General features: G+C 38.7%; 1 protein-coding gene across 10 annotated transcripts in view; it reads right to left on the bottom strand.

The window, feature by feature from the left end:
* DIP2C (disco interacting protein 2 homolog C) overlaps nt 1–16,363 on the bottom strand; it is a 585,449-nt gene that overhangs the window by 109,952 nt on the left and 459,134 nt on the right. For all 10 annotated transcript variants that reach the window (XM_072650057.1, XM_072650058.1, XM_072650062.1 and 7 more), the window contains 5 exons: nt 11,953–12,092; nt 9,269–9,405; nt 5,045–5,253; nt 973–1,087; nt 215–416 (listed from right to left, as the gene is read on the bottom strand). In XM_072650057.1, the coding sequence (XP_072506158.1) occupies nt 215–416; nt 973–1,087; nt 5,045–5,253; nt 9,269–9,405; nt 11,953–12,092 (803 nt within the window). The remainder of the gene's footprint in view (nt 1–214; nt 417–972; nt 1,088–5,044; nt 5,254–9,268; nt 9,406–11,952; nt 12,093–16,363) is intronic.

Here is a 16,363-nt window from a genome sequence, read left to right as displayed (position 1 = left end):
TTAAAGGGACTAGAAAGCAATCACTGATTCAGAAGATGAATGTTTCTACAAGGGTTCTTACTTTCATCATCTGGCTAGTCTTCAATGATTTTAGGTTCCTTCTGTGTGAGGCTCCAGTGAATCAGAATGTATAATTAAGAAGTTAAAATGTAGTAGAGCCTTAAATACAAACTGTCCACCTGAGAAATAAATCCACTACCGTTATTAAACATACCTGGTTGCTTCTGTCTAGGCTTTGGCAGGTTGGTAACACAAGTGTGCGGACACATCAAGACATTGCAGGGATGGAGAGAACCTTCCAGAAAAAGCTGCTTGGTCTCCGATAAGTGTATTCCTCCTAGGGGTGTTTTGGGAAGGGTGTTTGCTGGAACCAGAGCTAAGCAGTAAACCCCAACTTGATGGATACTATCAATCGCCTAGAGAAATTCCAAAAAGAAGTTCTAGTATGTTCATAACCAGAAACATTCACTAACCATTTATAATGGTGGGTCAGGCAATGCCCAGTACCAATGAGCAATACTAGTAATGAGCCCCACATAAAAATACTAATAATTCAGAAGCATGTATGACCATTCTAACCCTTCAATGAGCTGGTTTGCTTACTTTGGGCTTTTGAAATGTCAGTGATAATCCAGGATAAAGTGAAGAAAGAGAATGAAACATTTGGGATGGCAATAGTGAGCTTTCCTTTTGGGCTTCATTGAAGAGAAAAGCAGCAGGAATAGGGCTCTGCAAACCCTTCTGATCTACTGTTATTATTAATCTTTTTGATCAGTTAACTGGAAATAGACTATCAGTTTCACATTTGATGCAATGTCTGTTCAGAAATAATGAAAAAACCAGAGCACAACAGTAAGAAAGGGGGGAAAAACCTCTGGCTGGTAAGGGTCAGTCAGTAACCTTAACAGCTGAATAAGATGCCAAGAAATAAGAAAAAGGAAAGAGAGTTTTCAAGGACAACAAAAGAATTACCTGCAGAACTCTGCTCATCCACTGAAAGCTATCTTCCTCTGTGGAATCTGGTCTCTGCTCTGCAACAATAACGATCCTTTCATCATGAAGGACAGTCACCGAAAACACAGCTATTCTGTGGAAGGCAGGAAAGGAGGGCAATGGGTAAGAAGAATGCGCTGTGGAAAGATACCATGTGGATTTTCACTGCTTCGAAAAGGAACTTTTTATAACCACTATTAATTATACAGTTCAGGAGATCACAGCTCCAACTAATACTTCTTCAAAAGGCAAATTGTGACTTCCGGCTCCCACATACTTACTAGTATAAGAATAGCTTTGGGGGATAAGGGGAGGGAAGCAAGGGTGAGAGAGAAGAGCCTTAAAGATGGGATGAGAGCAAAACCAGCACTAGGCTTTAAAATGGCACTTGAAACCTCTGCCTTCAGTAACCTGCAAGTAACCAGAGCAGTTTTTATACCCTTTAATAAAGATTTCACCATGTCATTATGTAGGAGCTGCAGAAAAGAGCAGTGTAGGAGTCTACAGCGCAATACCAATGTCAGTATTTTATCATCTGAAGATGGACCTGCTCTGTCTCTGGAATTCAGAGTTTCACTTTCAAAATTGGGAACTCTGGCTTTACCTTTAAGGAAGCCCAACTTTCCATACACAGAGCACTGGGTCTGGAGTCAGGAAGATCTGTGTTCAACTTCAGCCTCAGACAGTTACTGGCTGATGACCCTGGGCAAGTCACTTAACCTCTATTTCTTCTTCTGTAAAATGATGACATACCAGAGGAAGAAATGGCAAACCACTCCAATATCTTTGCTAATTCGTCCATGGGGTCATGAAGAGTTAGACACCACTGAACACCAGCAACCTTCCCTCAAGATTATGACCATGAGATCATAAACCATTAAGAAGTGCAAGGGACCTTAAACACCATATAGTCCAAACCCCTCTTTTGATTGATAAGGAAACTGGAGATGAAGTAACTCAATCAAAGTCACTTTGTGTATTGGTGGTTAAGACAGATTCAGAGGAAAATCTTTTGATTTCATATCATAGATTTCATAGTTCCTTTTATGCAGCCAGGATAGGAAGACAATAAGGGAGCTATTATCTTATTTTTGCAGTAGGTATGTCTTAGTCATTCACAGGTTTCTAATAAGCTAAGGATTGCTCCAGAAAGCATTTTATCAGCATGGTATGCTTCACTGCAAGAAGGGGGGAGACATGCTCAACATGTCTCAAAGAGATCAGGGGCTTCACTGGATTGCTAGCAACTAATACAACTCTGGACTGCATTACCAGAGACATGAGTTTAAATTCAACCATAGATATTTACTAGCTATGTGACCCTGGGCAAGTCACTTAACCCATGTTTGCCTCAGTTTTCTCAACTGTAAAATGGGCATAATGGTACCAATCTCTCAGCATTATTGTGATCATCATAATACTCACCTCCCAGTGTTTTTGTTAGTATTGAATAATATTTGTAAAACACTTAGCACAAGTAACCGACATAAAAGAGGTACCTAATAAGTCTTACCTTTCTTCCTCTCTCCCACCTTCCCTCTGTCTGTTCCTTCCTCCCTCCCTTCTTTTTTCTTTCTTTTCCTTCTTTCTTTCCTTCCTTCCTTCTTTCTTTTTTTCCTTCCTCCCTCTCTCCTTTCCTTTCTTTCATCCTTCTTCCTCCTTAATGTAAAGGGTCACTTGCTGTGCACCTTATTTGGGAATTGCCTGGGAAACTGAGAGGCACTGATGTGTTTAGACTGAGAACAGAAAGGGGCAACCAGAAAAGTATTCAATGAAAGGCACTGAACATGTCACAGAATGATAGGTTGAAGGGGACATGGAGAAGAATAGTACGCTCTTAGAAGGACATGAGAGCTGTATTTAAACACCTGAAAATCTGTCACATGCAGAAAGGAGCAGATGCGTTCTATCTAGACGTGTGAACACAGAACAGAGGCAGCAGAGAGACAAATTTAGGTTTGATGTCCAGAAAAGACTTCTTAACAATCAGAGCTTTCCCAAAGTGGAATGAGCAGCTTTGGGAGGTAATGAACCTTCCCTCATTAGAAGTCTTCCAGCAGATGCTGGGTGATTACTCATTTGGTATGTTTTACTAAGGATTTCTTTCTTGAATGGGTTGGTCAAGAGGGCTGGTGAGTTCTTACCAAATCTAGAATTATGTGAGGAGAGGAGGTAGAATCAATGAGTGGAGCTAGCTTTGTCTAGGAGTTTCACATAAAAAGAGAGGGTAGAAGATAGCTTGAGGAGAGAGCATGGACAATTCTATTTTTTTTTTTTTAAGGAAGGGGGATTTGGGTATGTTTTATGGAGAACATAAAGAGTCAGTGGATAGAGATTGCAGTTTGCAAAGAGAAGGGATGACCAAAGGAACAAAGTCATGGAGGAGATAGGAAGGGATATCATCAAAGTTGCAAGTGGAACAGTTGGCTTAGGCAAGAAGGATCCCTCTTCCCCTGAGATTACAGCAAAAGGAAGAAACACTGCGGTATGAAGGTGAGGGATTTAAAATTGCAGTGGAACTTGTAATGAACAGCCTAAATTTCATCAGTAATAGCTAATCAATTAATAGTCTTTGTTGGAAGGAAGCTGAGACTGGCAGGAGATGTGGGTTGAGAAGATCTGGAATAGACTTGGGGATTTAGAGAGCTAGGGAACCAGTGAGGGAAGAGCAAAAGGCTGGCAAGGGAGCAGTGGGGACCTAGCTGATAATAAATAAAATGTTTCTGGTATATACATACGCAGAATGGTTGTTATCTTTCTCTAGTGTTGCTCAATAAGATGGCGGATGGTAGATATTATTAAGAGTTGTGGTTTGGAAAGGTATTTTAGGTAGGTACTATCAAATTGAACTGGTTAACTATGGTGTCAAGATTACACAAGGAGGAAGATGAGGCCAGATAAAACATAGAAGAACTTGGAAAGAAGAGAAAATACAGTTAAGAATAGGTGCAGGTGTATCTAAAGCATCTAGAGAAATGGAAGGACAGAAGGCTATGGTTAGACAGAGGAATTTCAGGGCTGAGTGTTGTGGAAATGAGGAAATGAAGAGCATGATTAGTTATAGGGGAGCAAAGTGCGGGACACAAGGAATGAAGATGAACTGGAAAGCTGGAACGTTGTGGACACATCAACATGTATATTTAAGTACAGGGGCAGAGCCTGGGGTGGAGAGGATGTAGAATGACCTGGAGGTCAGTAGATCATTCCTACCAGGGACTGGACTGCGTGATGTATCTGGATGAAGTAAATCTCAAAAGGCAGAGAAATTGATAAGTGATGACAGCAAAGGGAGAAGCAAAGAGTGTGCTTAGCCTTCCTCCTAGGCTGGTGTGTAGGTGGAGAGGGTGGTAGGGAAGATTAATGGGTATAAGAAAAAATTTCCTAGCAAGCAGTTAGCCAAAACTGGAATGAGCTGCCTGAGGAAGTAGAAGGTAGAAGCCTACTCTGTTGTAGATATGACAAAGAAGATGCCATTGGACCAAGTGGAGCAGATTTCTGGCCAGTTCTGAGATTCAATTATTCTAAAACTTCTCCAAGTACTTTCTGCTCCTTTAAAATAGAGATAATATTACCAATAAATTCAGCCAATCTCGGAGTTGTTGTGAGGATAAAACGAGATAGGAAATGTGAAGGTCCTTTAATAATGTAAGCATTAGATGTACGTAAGACATTATTGTTATTCCATAAAGTACAGCTTAAATTGAATAGTGCCTAGAAACGAAAAGGTTTTAATAAAGGTTACAGTGAGCGATCCAAGAGGCATTACGCTAATACTGCTGTATTTAAACTTTCACCTTAAGAGAGCTTTTGGTATATTCTCGTGCATTCCATGAGCCTTGCAAAGTTTCCAAAGACTCAGAAAAATTTCAAAGTTGAGAGAGCCCTTAGAAATAAGCCAGTACAACAGCCTCATTTTACAGATTAGAGGACCAAGGCCCAGCAAAGCGAAGTGAATTTCCCTAGTTTACCATCTTTCATTTTCATATCAAAAAGGATTTGTCTGATCTGCTTATTAAAAATGGAACTAGGTTAAGAAGGAATTGTAACTCACCTTCCTCTGTAGACAAATTTCATAGGTTCTACCGCCAATGCTGTTGCTACAATGTCATCTGCATTGTGTCTTCGCCCACTGACAACCATCAGGCCATCCATTTTACCCACCACAAAGACAAGTCCACCAGGACCAATAAATCCCAATAATCCCGTCCTTATAAATGGGTATTCGCTGATTGGAGCCCCTGAACTTGTCATAGGGAACACCTAAGGAAAAACACACAGAAGCTTCTCAGTACAACTTTCACCCTCACATTGTTAATTGTCCTACGCTTTATGCCAGAGACCCTGGTAGTGTGTGAAACATATTCCTAACGTGCATATGGAATATTCTGGGCCCTGATAATCCCTGCTACCAAGGAGGCTTGGACTGGTGGATTGCTTGAATGTAGGAGCTCTGAGCTGCAGTGGCCTGAAGCTGACTGGCAGCATTGATTCCAGAAACAATATGGCAAGCTGCTGGGATGCAAGGGGCACCAGGCTGGCAAATGAGCGGTGGATTGGCTTAGCTTAAAAACAGAGCAGATCAAAGATTGTGCCCAGGCTTAGACGACTGTACTTTCTGTTTGAATGAGATAGGGAAAACAATGTCAAAAACCAAACAAAATCACAGAACATTAGAGATGAAAGTGACTTTCCAAATCATCTCATTGACATTGAACCCTCAATGAAGGATTCCCTTTCATAATATTCTTGACATATGATTATCCAGTGTCTGATTGAAAACATGAGCCCCAAATGGAATGTGAATCTATTATAGAATGTTTCCCTCTGGGTCTTTTCTTGAATCCTGGAATTTTAGAACTAGGAAGGCCTAACCCCCATATTTTGTAAATGGGAAATTGAGGTCAAGAAAGGAAAAATGACTTGTCTAAGTATTGAACAGGAAATCTATGACCAAGATATGATTAGAGCTCATCGGCCCTTAGGTTTTTAGTTTGTTAATAAAACTAGATATACTCGGCAAGGAAACAAATAGGGGGAATTAAGGGTTACCCAAAATAAGCAGGAGACATACCACAGGTGTTGCTATACCCATTTTGCAGATGAGAAAATTGAGAATCATAAAAGTTAAATGATTTGCCCAGGGTCACAGAGCTAGAAAGTGTCTATAGCATATTTTTTCTTCACTTCAAGTTCAGAGCTCTTGCCCTCATATTACAATGCCTCTTTAACTACATGGCATGCTGATTTAAAAAAACAAACCAGTTTTATTTGTATCTTTATTTTTATATCACCTTCATTTTCCTCTATGTCCCTCCCTCTAGCTTCTCCCAGAGAGCCATGCCTTGTAACAAAGATTTTTTTTTTTAAGAGGAAGGACGAAAAACAGTTCCTCCTCAATTGATGCTACCTACTTTGTTTCCAGTTAAAACAAAAAAAATGCTGCTAGAAATACATTGTTGAATAGGATACCTTTCATTTTTGTCAATGATAAACTGGAACCCAAAAGGACTAGAGAACTGTTAAAACTAAAAATCTTGCTCTCTGAAAAGCCTCTTTTCTTCCATTTCTTTTGTAATTTCATTTGTTCTTAATCTTCTACTTATCTTGCAATCCACATGAAAGGTTCATTCAACTGCAATTTTTCTTATGGTTAGATATCTTAATAATTTAATATTCACCTATATTTATTTATATAGCGTTTTATGACCACTGGGGCAGCTAGATAGGATAGAGTACCAGGCCTGGAGTCAGGAAGATTCATCCTCCTCAGTTCAAATTTGACCTCAGATGCTTACTAACTCTATGACCCTTGTTTGCCTCAGTTTCCTCATCTATAAAATGAGGTAGAGAAGGAAATAGCAAACCACTCCAATATTTTTGCCAAGAAAACCCTAAATGGGGTCAACAAAGAGTTGAACGCAACTGAAAAACAACTGAACAACCACAAATTATGACCACTACCTAGGAAGAGACATGAGAAGGCTCTTTCCTACTCTTTTGTTTTTTTGCAGAGGTAGGGGAAGATGAGTATGGAACATTGGACTTTTTCAATGTGTTGATTAGTTTTGCTGAACTTTTGTTACCTCTCTTTTTTATTCTTTATTTTAAGGGATGAATATCTGGGAGGGGAAAGAAAAAGGGATACATTGGGAAATGCAAATGATATAAAAACAAGAAATGTCAGTAAAATTTACTGAAGATTCAAGGATATGAAAGTGAACACATAAGAAAAGTTAGAACTCATTTTTAGTTGCAAAAATATTTGATACTATTCATGAAGATGTTACTTTCTCTTATTACTCCCTACAATGAAAGAGTAAAATGTAAGGGAAGTGAATCAAAATATAAAGGTAGTCTCTGAGTTAATGGAGAAGTAAATCATGTATGAAAAGATACATATGTTTTACTTAGGCACACTTATGTCTGGCTTCAAAGGATATTTTTAAAAGCTGAATACAGATTCAAAAAAATTATGAAGATTATAATGCCAAAAAACTGACATGCCCAGGACAGTATCACAGGGAACTCTGTGAAAAGCAGGGAAAATCTAGGCCCTATTCTCACAAAGCTAACCCTCTAAGAGAAAGCGGGCGTTCCCTAGTTAAATCATCACTGTTTAGATTATGAATACGTTTATTGATCTAGGATACCAAACTTTTTGCTTTCATCTTTATCAATTTGTCAAACAAATTACTTATTTCATTTAAATTATTAGTAAAATGTTAGGTGGTACAGTGGGTAGAGTGCCAGGCTTGGAAGTTAGGAAGACCTGGGTTAAAATCCAGCCTCATGAGTCTAGGCAAATCACTAACTTCTATTTGCCTCAGTTTCTTTATCTGTAAAATGGGGATAATAATCTTGAACCTATTAACTCTAATAGCACCAAGCCCTCTCAGGGTTATTGTGTGAATAAAATGAGATAATATTTTCAAAGTGCTTTGCAAACCTTAAAGCACTATAAAAGTGCTAGCTTTTAAAAAAATTATTTTTACATTATGCTATGATGTCAGAATCATGGATTGGTAAATGTGTATTCTGTCCATCCTGTGATAAAATACAGAGGAAAACACTGAGGTGCCATAAGATTCCTGACCATTTAACTAATAGGAAAAATAGAGATTAGATGCTCATTCATTCAACCGACAATCATTTAAGTATTTATTGTGTTCAAAGCTTATATTAGGCAGCAGAGTTGAGATAAGACATTGGCTCCGTGCCTTCAGGGAGTTTACAGTATAGTAGAGGTGTAAAACATCGCCACAGAGAGCAATAGTCCATACTGTTTCCCCCAAATTTATTCTGTTTCAACATTAAGCTCCCCTTAATTCTGATTTGCTCACTGTCCCACAATGCACATTTACGTAAATTATGGAGCATAATGTTTATACAGAAATTCATACATATTTTTAGATGTTTATATGTTATGTTGACTTATCCAAATTAAATATTAGATAGAAAGCCCCTTTCAGGAAGAATCCTAGGAGCATAGATTTAGAGCCGAAGAAGATCTCAGAGGCCAGAGTCTAAACCCTGTCATTTTACAGATCAAGAACCGAGGCCCAGAATTGGCATATAACCTGCCCAATGTCGTACAAATAGTGACACAGCCAGGATTTTAAACCCAGGTCCTCTGAAGTCTGTGGTCTTCTACACATTCATTCATTCAGTCAATACGCTTTTTGGTACATATTAAGGGTCAGCACTGTGCTATGTGCTTCAGGGAACACAAGGATATATAACCAATGTTTCCAGCCCTCAAAGAGCTTATAGTCTCATTGCCAGTTTGCATAGTACTTTCCCAAAGGCATATAAGTACTTTGGTGTATATTTTATTTTCTTAAGGTGATTAAGAAATGCTATCCTTGAGCATTTTAGCATGTTCTTTATTTTGGCTAACACCTTCTTTCCCCTTCCCCTGTTTATGCTTCTACTTACCCAGATACAGCACAGCACAGTGGAAATAGCGATGGTCAGGGAAAGTAACTTTTAGTACTTTCTGACCAACAGATGAATGAGTGCTGGAGAAAAAACCCTCTGTTTTTGACACTAGCCACTAAACTGGAGTGATGCAGAAAGTCTGCAATTATCATAGAGTTCCCTATGTTCACCAGTCAAACATTTAACAAAAATATCTCAATTTCCTTAAAGAAAAATCATAATTCTACCCTATTCAGCCACCATGTGAAATCTAAAAATAGCTACCATGAGGTGAAGCTTCAAAAATGCCCCCCCCCCCCCAGGCAGGGTTGTTTGGTGATATTTCCATCCAGCCTACCTCAAACGTGTTCTTGGTCATGCCCGAGAGGCCATAATACGATGTACCTGTAGCAATTGCACACACACAGAGTTCTCCAATCTCATCTGTTCTGCACAGCTGAGGAATTCCATCTGGCTTCACTGCACACATGATAGCTAAAAGTGAAACAAGAAAGCACAAAGGACATTACAAAAGAATGTACACCCCAGAGTGGAAGAGGGAACCTGGCATAGAATCAACAGTATAATAAAGAATAAAGAATCCAACATTTGCTTCCCCAAGAAAGAAGCCATGATTCTGGGTGTCCCGGCAAAAAGTTGTGGCAGAGACAATTAATTTTTTCCAATTTCAATATGTGAAATTTATCTAAAACAGTGATTTCTTTTTGATGTGTGGGTAAGATTGAGATATTTAGGATAAATATTTAGGATGAATTTAAAGGTTTGGTGTTGCCATGCCCTGTGCCTCAATAAACAAAATGCAATAATGGCAGTCATTTGAAGGAGGCCTGGAAATCAACAAAGGAATGCAGAAACATTTGTCACTTAAAATCTTTTCAAATCTAACAGCTAAAGCGACAAGCCGCAATCATATTCAAGCTCCAGATGAAAATCTTCAACTTTGGTCTTAAATTCTTTATTAAGTTTAGAGATGTAGCAAAAATGTTAGCAGGCTTATTTGTCAACATAAATTTTCTTTCACATGTGTAACTGTATCCAAAGTGAAGTCTAGACTTCTATTTAGTCATTTCACAGATAGAGTTCTGAAGGTTTTCTTGCACACTGCATCTTGATACATTGACTGAGGTATCCATCTTGTTCAAATGCAGATCACAAAGGTGCCTAGAGACCAAAAAAGACTAACATTTCAGAAAACAGTGTTCCATCCTATTCAATCCATTCCTGACAAGAAGCTGGACTTGGTCAGTCTGGGTAACAGTCTTGGGAATTCTAGTTTTGGAGTCAACACTATGACAGAGAACTTGAAAAAAGATGCCTCTCTTGCACTGCAAAACAGAGTACTCAAGCCAGGCAGATAAAGTCAAGGATGGAAATGTTTGAGCAAAGTTTCTATGATGGGTAAAGAACCTGCCAAGAGATCAGATATCTATGTGATGTGTATGAATACAGCAGGAAGAATCTGATGAGTGACTCGCTTCCCTTTGTGGCTGAAAGGGGTGAAGTGAAGACCAATGGGAAAACCAGACAATGGTAGGGAAATCTGCACGCATAGAATAGATACAAGGGATCTCAAAGATCATCCAGAGCAAGCTTTTTACAGTTGACTTTATCTCTAGGTGCCTCTTAATATATCCCTTTACTCTAGTGTCCATTCTAGATCTAAATCTACAGTCCTACAATGTGTGCTTCAGAAAGGTATATTTGGATATATAGATAATAAACAAAAGACCTGGGATTTGAACCCAGGTTCCTTGACAACAAAGATGTTGCCTACTGCCCTCTTCCCTGAGAAATCCTACTTTGTATCATGTATTACAGTTATATATGTAGCCAAATACATTAAACTGGCTTTATTTTGGTCCCAATAATGCACATTGCAATGATCCTTCCCCAGTTCCTGGGTAAGATTTGATATACTAACTAAAAAGGTTGCCAGCAGGGCTTATCACACTGTGCTTCTATAAAAGGAAGCGAGGATGTTACTTAGGAAAGAATACTAGCTCCAGAGTTAGAGAACCATCATTCAAGTCCAGCCTCAGATACTTATTGGTTGTATGATCCTGGGCAAGTCACTTAACCTGTGTTTGCCTCAGGTTCCACAACTGTAAAATGGGGATAATAATAACACCCATCTCTCAGGGACATTGGGAGGATGGAATGAGAGTTCTGTAAAGCACTTGGCAGCTAACTGGCACCAAAGTACACAGAGCACTGGAGCTGGAATAAGGAAGGCTTTTTAAAAGTTCAAATCCTACCTTGGACACTTGTCCTCAGTCAGCTTGATTTATCTATCTGGGAAATGGAAATAATAATAGCTCCAACCTCCCAGGATTGTTGTGAGGATAAATATAATGAGATAATATTTGTAAAAGTGCTTTACAAACCTTCAAGTGCTATGTTAATGTTAGCTATCAGCATCTTTTTTGTTGTAATATTAGGGGATATGCATGACTAGATGATCTCAAAGACCCCTTTGACTTCTAGATCTATGATCCAAAGTCGAAAAGGCACACATCCAGTGTATTCAAAGGAATAAACCAAACTGTCTAAGGTGAAAATGAAACAGTAAATTTAGGAATCACAGGGTTTTAAAATGGATGCGCTATCACATAGACAGACAATCCAATTCCATCATTTTTACAAATAAGAAAATGGAAGCCAAGAGAACTTAAATGATTGACCTAAGGAAACATAGTTAGTCAATGGCAAAGTCAGGACTAAAAGTTACTTTCCCTGACCATCGCTATTTCCACTGTGCTGTGCTGTATCTGGGTAAGCGGAAGCATAAACAGGGGAAGGGGAAAGAAGGTGTTAGCCAAAATAAAGAACATGCTAAAATGCTCAAGGATAGCATTTCTTAATCACCTTAAGAAAATAAAAAGAGATACTCTGCAACCCTCTGGTCTTATGGTTCCTCTACTTACCCAGTACTCATATTTCTATCGCCACATTTTCTGGAGTTAAAAAAAAAATTCTTATGCTGCGTGTTTCTCAGAACACAATGCTGCTGCTAGTCCTTACCTCCAGGCATCACCAAGCCTACATCCTGTACAGTCAGAACTGAGAGCTTTTCTTCGGAATCCACTCTGATGACACCAAAGGTGAGCCCATGCATAGAGAGAACTCCCCTGCCTGGAGGCTGGTTGCTGTCATCTGTGGGCCTGCAAGGACGATTTCAAAAGCTGAATGAGAAGCTTCCTATTTCAGGGGGTCACAGAGAAGCCCCCCTAAACATTCACATTTGTGGGTGGGACTTAACACTTCCCACCGAACTTGTTTTCTCTTTTAATAAATGTTAATGACAATTTACTTTCATGACATTCCTGTTTGTATCAAAGTATAATACACTCCGGTACCTGAAAAGTATTGGTAAAATTAATAGTAAGATAAGTCAGTCCTGCTTTGTACAGTTTTACAAATGGGGGAAGAAGGGAAAGTAACTTGTGTAAGGTGATGGACTATATCAGTGAACCCACAACAGGGATTCTGAACTTTAGTCTATGTGTCACAGACCTCTCTGGGAGTCTGTCCTCCTCGGCATAGTATTTTTAAATGCACAAAATAAAATGTAGAAGATTACAAAAGAAGCCAATGAGATTGAAATATCATTTTCAAATATAGTTGTCAATTTTTTTTTAAAAGTTCATGGACCCCAGTTTAAAAACACTCAGTAGAGAGTCCTAAAATTCCTACTTTCCAGGCTTTTATTTGGACATATAAATTTTTCATTTAAAATTCAACAAAGATTAATCCTATGTCTTGATCTATTACCACATTTCAAATGAAACCACACACACACACACACACACACACACACACACACATGCATGTGTGCACCATTTTTCTCATCGCTAGACAGGTAGATTTTTATCTTGAACTACTTTTTCAAGATAGCAAGAGATTTCCTTGGCATTTAAATGCCTAAGTCAAGGCTTTACACCTTATAAATTTTGCAATAGTATTACAATAGTATTGAGGATGTGTGTGTGTGTGTGTGTGTGTGTGTGTGTGTGTTAGGAAGGAGGTCACAATTTGTGTAGACTACATATTTGTTCTACTTTTTTAAACTAAACTTTAGCTTTGATTTAGTTTTGGGGGCTAAAAATTGAAACAGACCTTTAATCAGTAAGAGAAAAACAAGAGTGACCATAAAACTTTATAAGGAATATCTCTGTACATAAAAACAGGACACACAGGAAGGTAAAACACCACACACACACACACACACACACACACACACACACAACTACAGGATGTAGGAACCAATTAGGCAAAAACAAGCTAACAGAAATATTCACATGACTTTCCTCTTAAGAAGGATGCAAATAACCCTTTTATGAAGGAGTTAGAAGGGAGAGAAACCCCAGAGCTAATAGAACTAGTATCTTTAACAGTGCTCACAGGATGCTACTTGGTAAAGACAAATTCAAAGAAGTAGAAGACATAAATGAGCAGCATTATTCAGACTGAGGAAGGTTGGAACAATGATAGCTGATGTCTAACTCTTGGCTAACTTTGGAAAAATTCTAATTTGAAAGGTCTTTTACTGCACAAAACTTGATTACATAGATGATGGGCACTAAAACAGCTAAGGTTTCAACACCAGTTTCACCTATGAAAGCTAGACTGAGAAAATGTGCTAATCTGAAATCCACTACTATTAGAGAGAAATTCTAATACTTCCCAATTTGTCTTTGAAATCTCATACTTTGTCTGTAAACATGATCATTATTTATACTTATTTCATAGTAGGAAAAATAGGATGACATTCTACAAACTACAGACAGGAATCTGAAATGATATTAACTTGCCCCTACCTACCTTTCCTTCAAATACTAATAAAACACCGAAGAAGAGATGATCAAGTGACAGAAAATGTAAGTTAGTCAGCCAACAAGTACGTACTTAGTGCTTAGTATGAGCTGGGCACAATGCTAAGTACTGCAGATACACAGAAAAGCAGAAATAGTTCCTGTCCTCAAGGTGCTTACATTCTAACATGAGAGAAAATGTACAAATAAGTAAGCATATACAAGATATTTACAGATTAAATGGAAGATTACCTGAGAGGGAAAGGCACTAGGAACTGTGGAGACCAGGACAGGCTTCCTGTAGATTGTGGGATTTGAGTTGAGTCTTTAAGGAAGTCAAGGAAGCTAAGAGGCTGAGGGGAGGAGGCAGAGCATGGAAGGTATGGGGGATAGCCAAGGCAAAAGGCACAAAGACATGAAATGGAACATCCTCTGTGAGGAACCTCAGGATGGCTGGATCAGAGCAGGTGTGGAGAAGAAGTCAGAAGGGGCCAAGCGTAACTTAGGACTGATTTCTAGTCAAGAATCTTGGGATGTCTGCCAAATATAGGAACTACCTACAAAATTATTAGACCTGCTGTTGTTCAATTTCATACCGAATCTGAAGAAAAGGACAATATCAAAAACTGATGATTTGGAGAAGTTTTCTGGCAAGATACTAGCTTCAGGAAATTTTAAGTGATAATTTCTTAATTTAGCTAAAATATCTTTATTTCTATTACCACATTTAAGGGTTGGTGAAGTCATAAACAAGATAATAAGGGAAAAAACAACCCAGTAGAAATCTTTTGGAGAGTTCCACCAACATATTCTTTATATGCAATAATGTATTATAATTGGAATCCTGTCTCTGACATGTAGGACATATGGTACCCTAGGTAAGTCATTTAATCTCTTAGTACCACAGAGCTCTCTAAGGCTCTAAACTGTAGAACACTGCTTAGCTGCACTCACAAAGTTTCCTCATCACACTGACAGGGCAGAAATGCTGTGAACTGTAGTGTATATTAATTGGAATTTATAGCAGCTATTACTTCTGGTGGTCTACAAGCATGGTTAGCTAAAGAACTTTCTACTATTTCACATAGAACAGAGGTGGCGTGACAGGTAAAGAGAGGGATGCAATTGGTCTCTGTCACAGATAGGGACTCCCCGAAATAAATAACAATTGGCGCTACAGATATAGATCAACTTAAAAAATGTTTATTAATGACCTTTGTTTTCATATCAAAACTATTTCTGGAAATGTATACATGCAACCCTTGGAACTGAATCTTCCTTTGTAACAAAGAAAAACAGTCAAGCAAAAACACCTGTTTGGGTGAATTCCTCTGGAAAGATACATCACATTCTGCCCACCTAGTGAGCCACCTCTAATGCCAATGGAGCCCATTGTTCTAGTTGTCCATTCCTTCAGTATCTCTTCACACAGATCTTCCCACTTTTTTCTGAATAATTCATCTTTTTCCAATGCTCACTCTCCAATAATATACTATTACATTCATACAGTTTGTTTATCCATTCCCTAATCAATGAACAACCCTTTTTGTCTTCATTTCTTTGTTGCCACCAAAAGGGCTGTTCTGAGTATTTTGGTTTGTAATGGAACTTTGTTTCTGTCACTGACATCCTTGAGGGGAGGCAGAGCATATGCCCAATGGTGGAATCACTGGGAGACTCACTTCTTAGCTCCCACAGCATCAGCTTCAGACTGAATGTGGTATTGAGACAATGACATGCATGAGCCATGAGCTGCCACACTGAATTATCACAGTAGTTTTCTGGGACAGGAGAATAATAGTAGCTAACATTACATGTCGTTTACTGTGTGCCAGGCACTGTGCTAAGTGATTTATTATTTCATCCTCACAAAAAAGGTGCTACTGTTATTATTTTCATTTTACAGATGAGGAAACTGAAGCAAACAAGTTAAGTGACTTGCCCAGTGTTGCACAGCTAATAAGTATCTGAAACCAGATTTGAACTCAGGTCTTTCTGACTCCAGGCCCAGAATTCGATCCAGAACACTGACTACATACCCCTCACTCTCCTTTCCGTATTTAAAAATGTAAAAGGCAAGCCTAACATAAAGCAACTGGCAGCCAAGGCCAAAGATGACATGCAACAGTGACAAATTCACAAAGCCAGCAATTTAAAGACAAATGAGAGGAGGAAATACGTCTATCTGGCCTCCATAATCTGGCTTTGTACAGGAACTCATTATAGCAAATGCTTTCAATTGAGGCCCATTTGCATCCCTCTCTTTACCTGTCAGGCCACCTCTGTTCTATGTGAAATAGTAGAAAGTTCTTTAGCTAACCATGCTTGTAGAATGCCAGAAGTAATAGCTGCTATAAATTTCAATTAATATGCACTACAGGTTGCGACATTTCTCTGCACCGCCAGTGTCGGCAAACAGAGATTTGGCTGAGCCCAAATGTGCTTAAGGAAGAATAAATGAAAGGATGTAAATAACACACAGATATGATGAATGCATTTCCAGCATCTAATGGACTGACTGGGATCAGCCTGGGATTGCTTTAATTCCACTTTGTCATTCACAGCATCCTTTTAAATGGAGGAAAACTAAAGGTCTTTCTTCACTGCTTTTTTTAGTTTTA

This window comes from Notamacropus eugenii, chromosome 3 (genome assembly GCF_028372415.1).
Source record: "Notamacropus eugenii isolate mMacEug1 chromosome 3, mMacEug1.pri_v2, whole genome shotgun sequence".
In the NCBI taxonomy this organism is placed as follows: Eukaryota; Metazoa; Chordata; class Mammalia; order Diprotodontia; family Macropodidae; genus Notamacropus; species Notamacropus eugenii.
The sequence above is the reverse complement of the archived record's forward strand: the minus strand, read 5'-3'. Positions and strand labels throughout refer to the sequence as shown.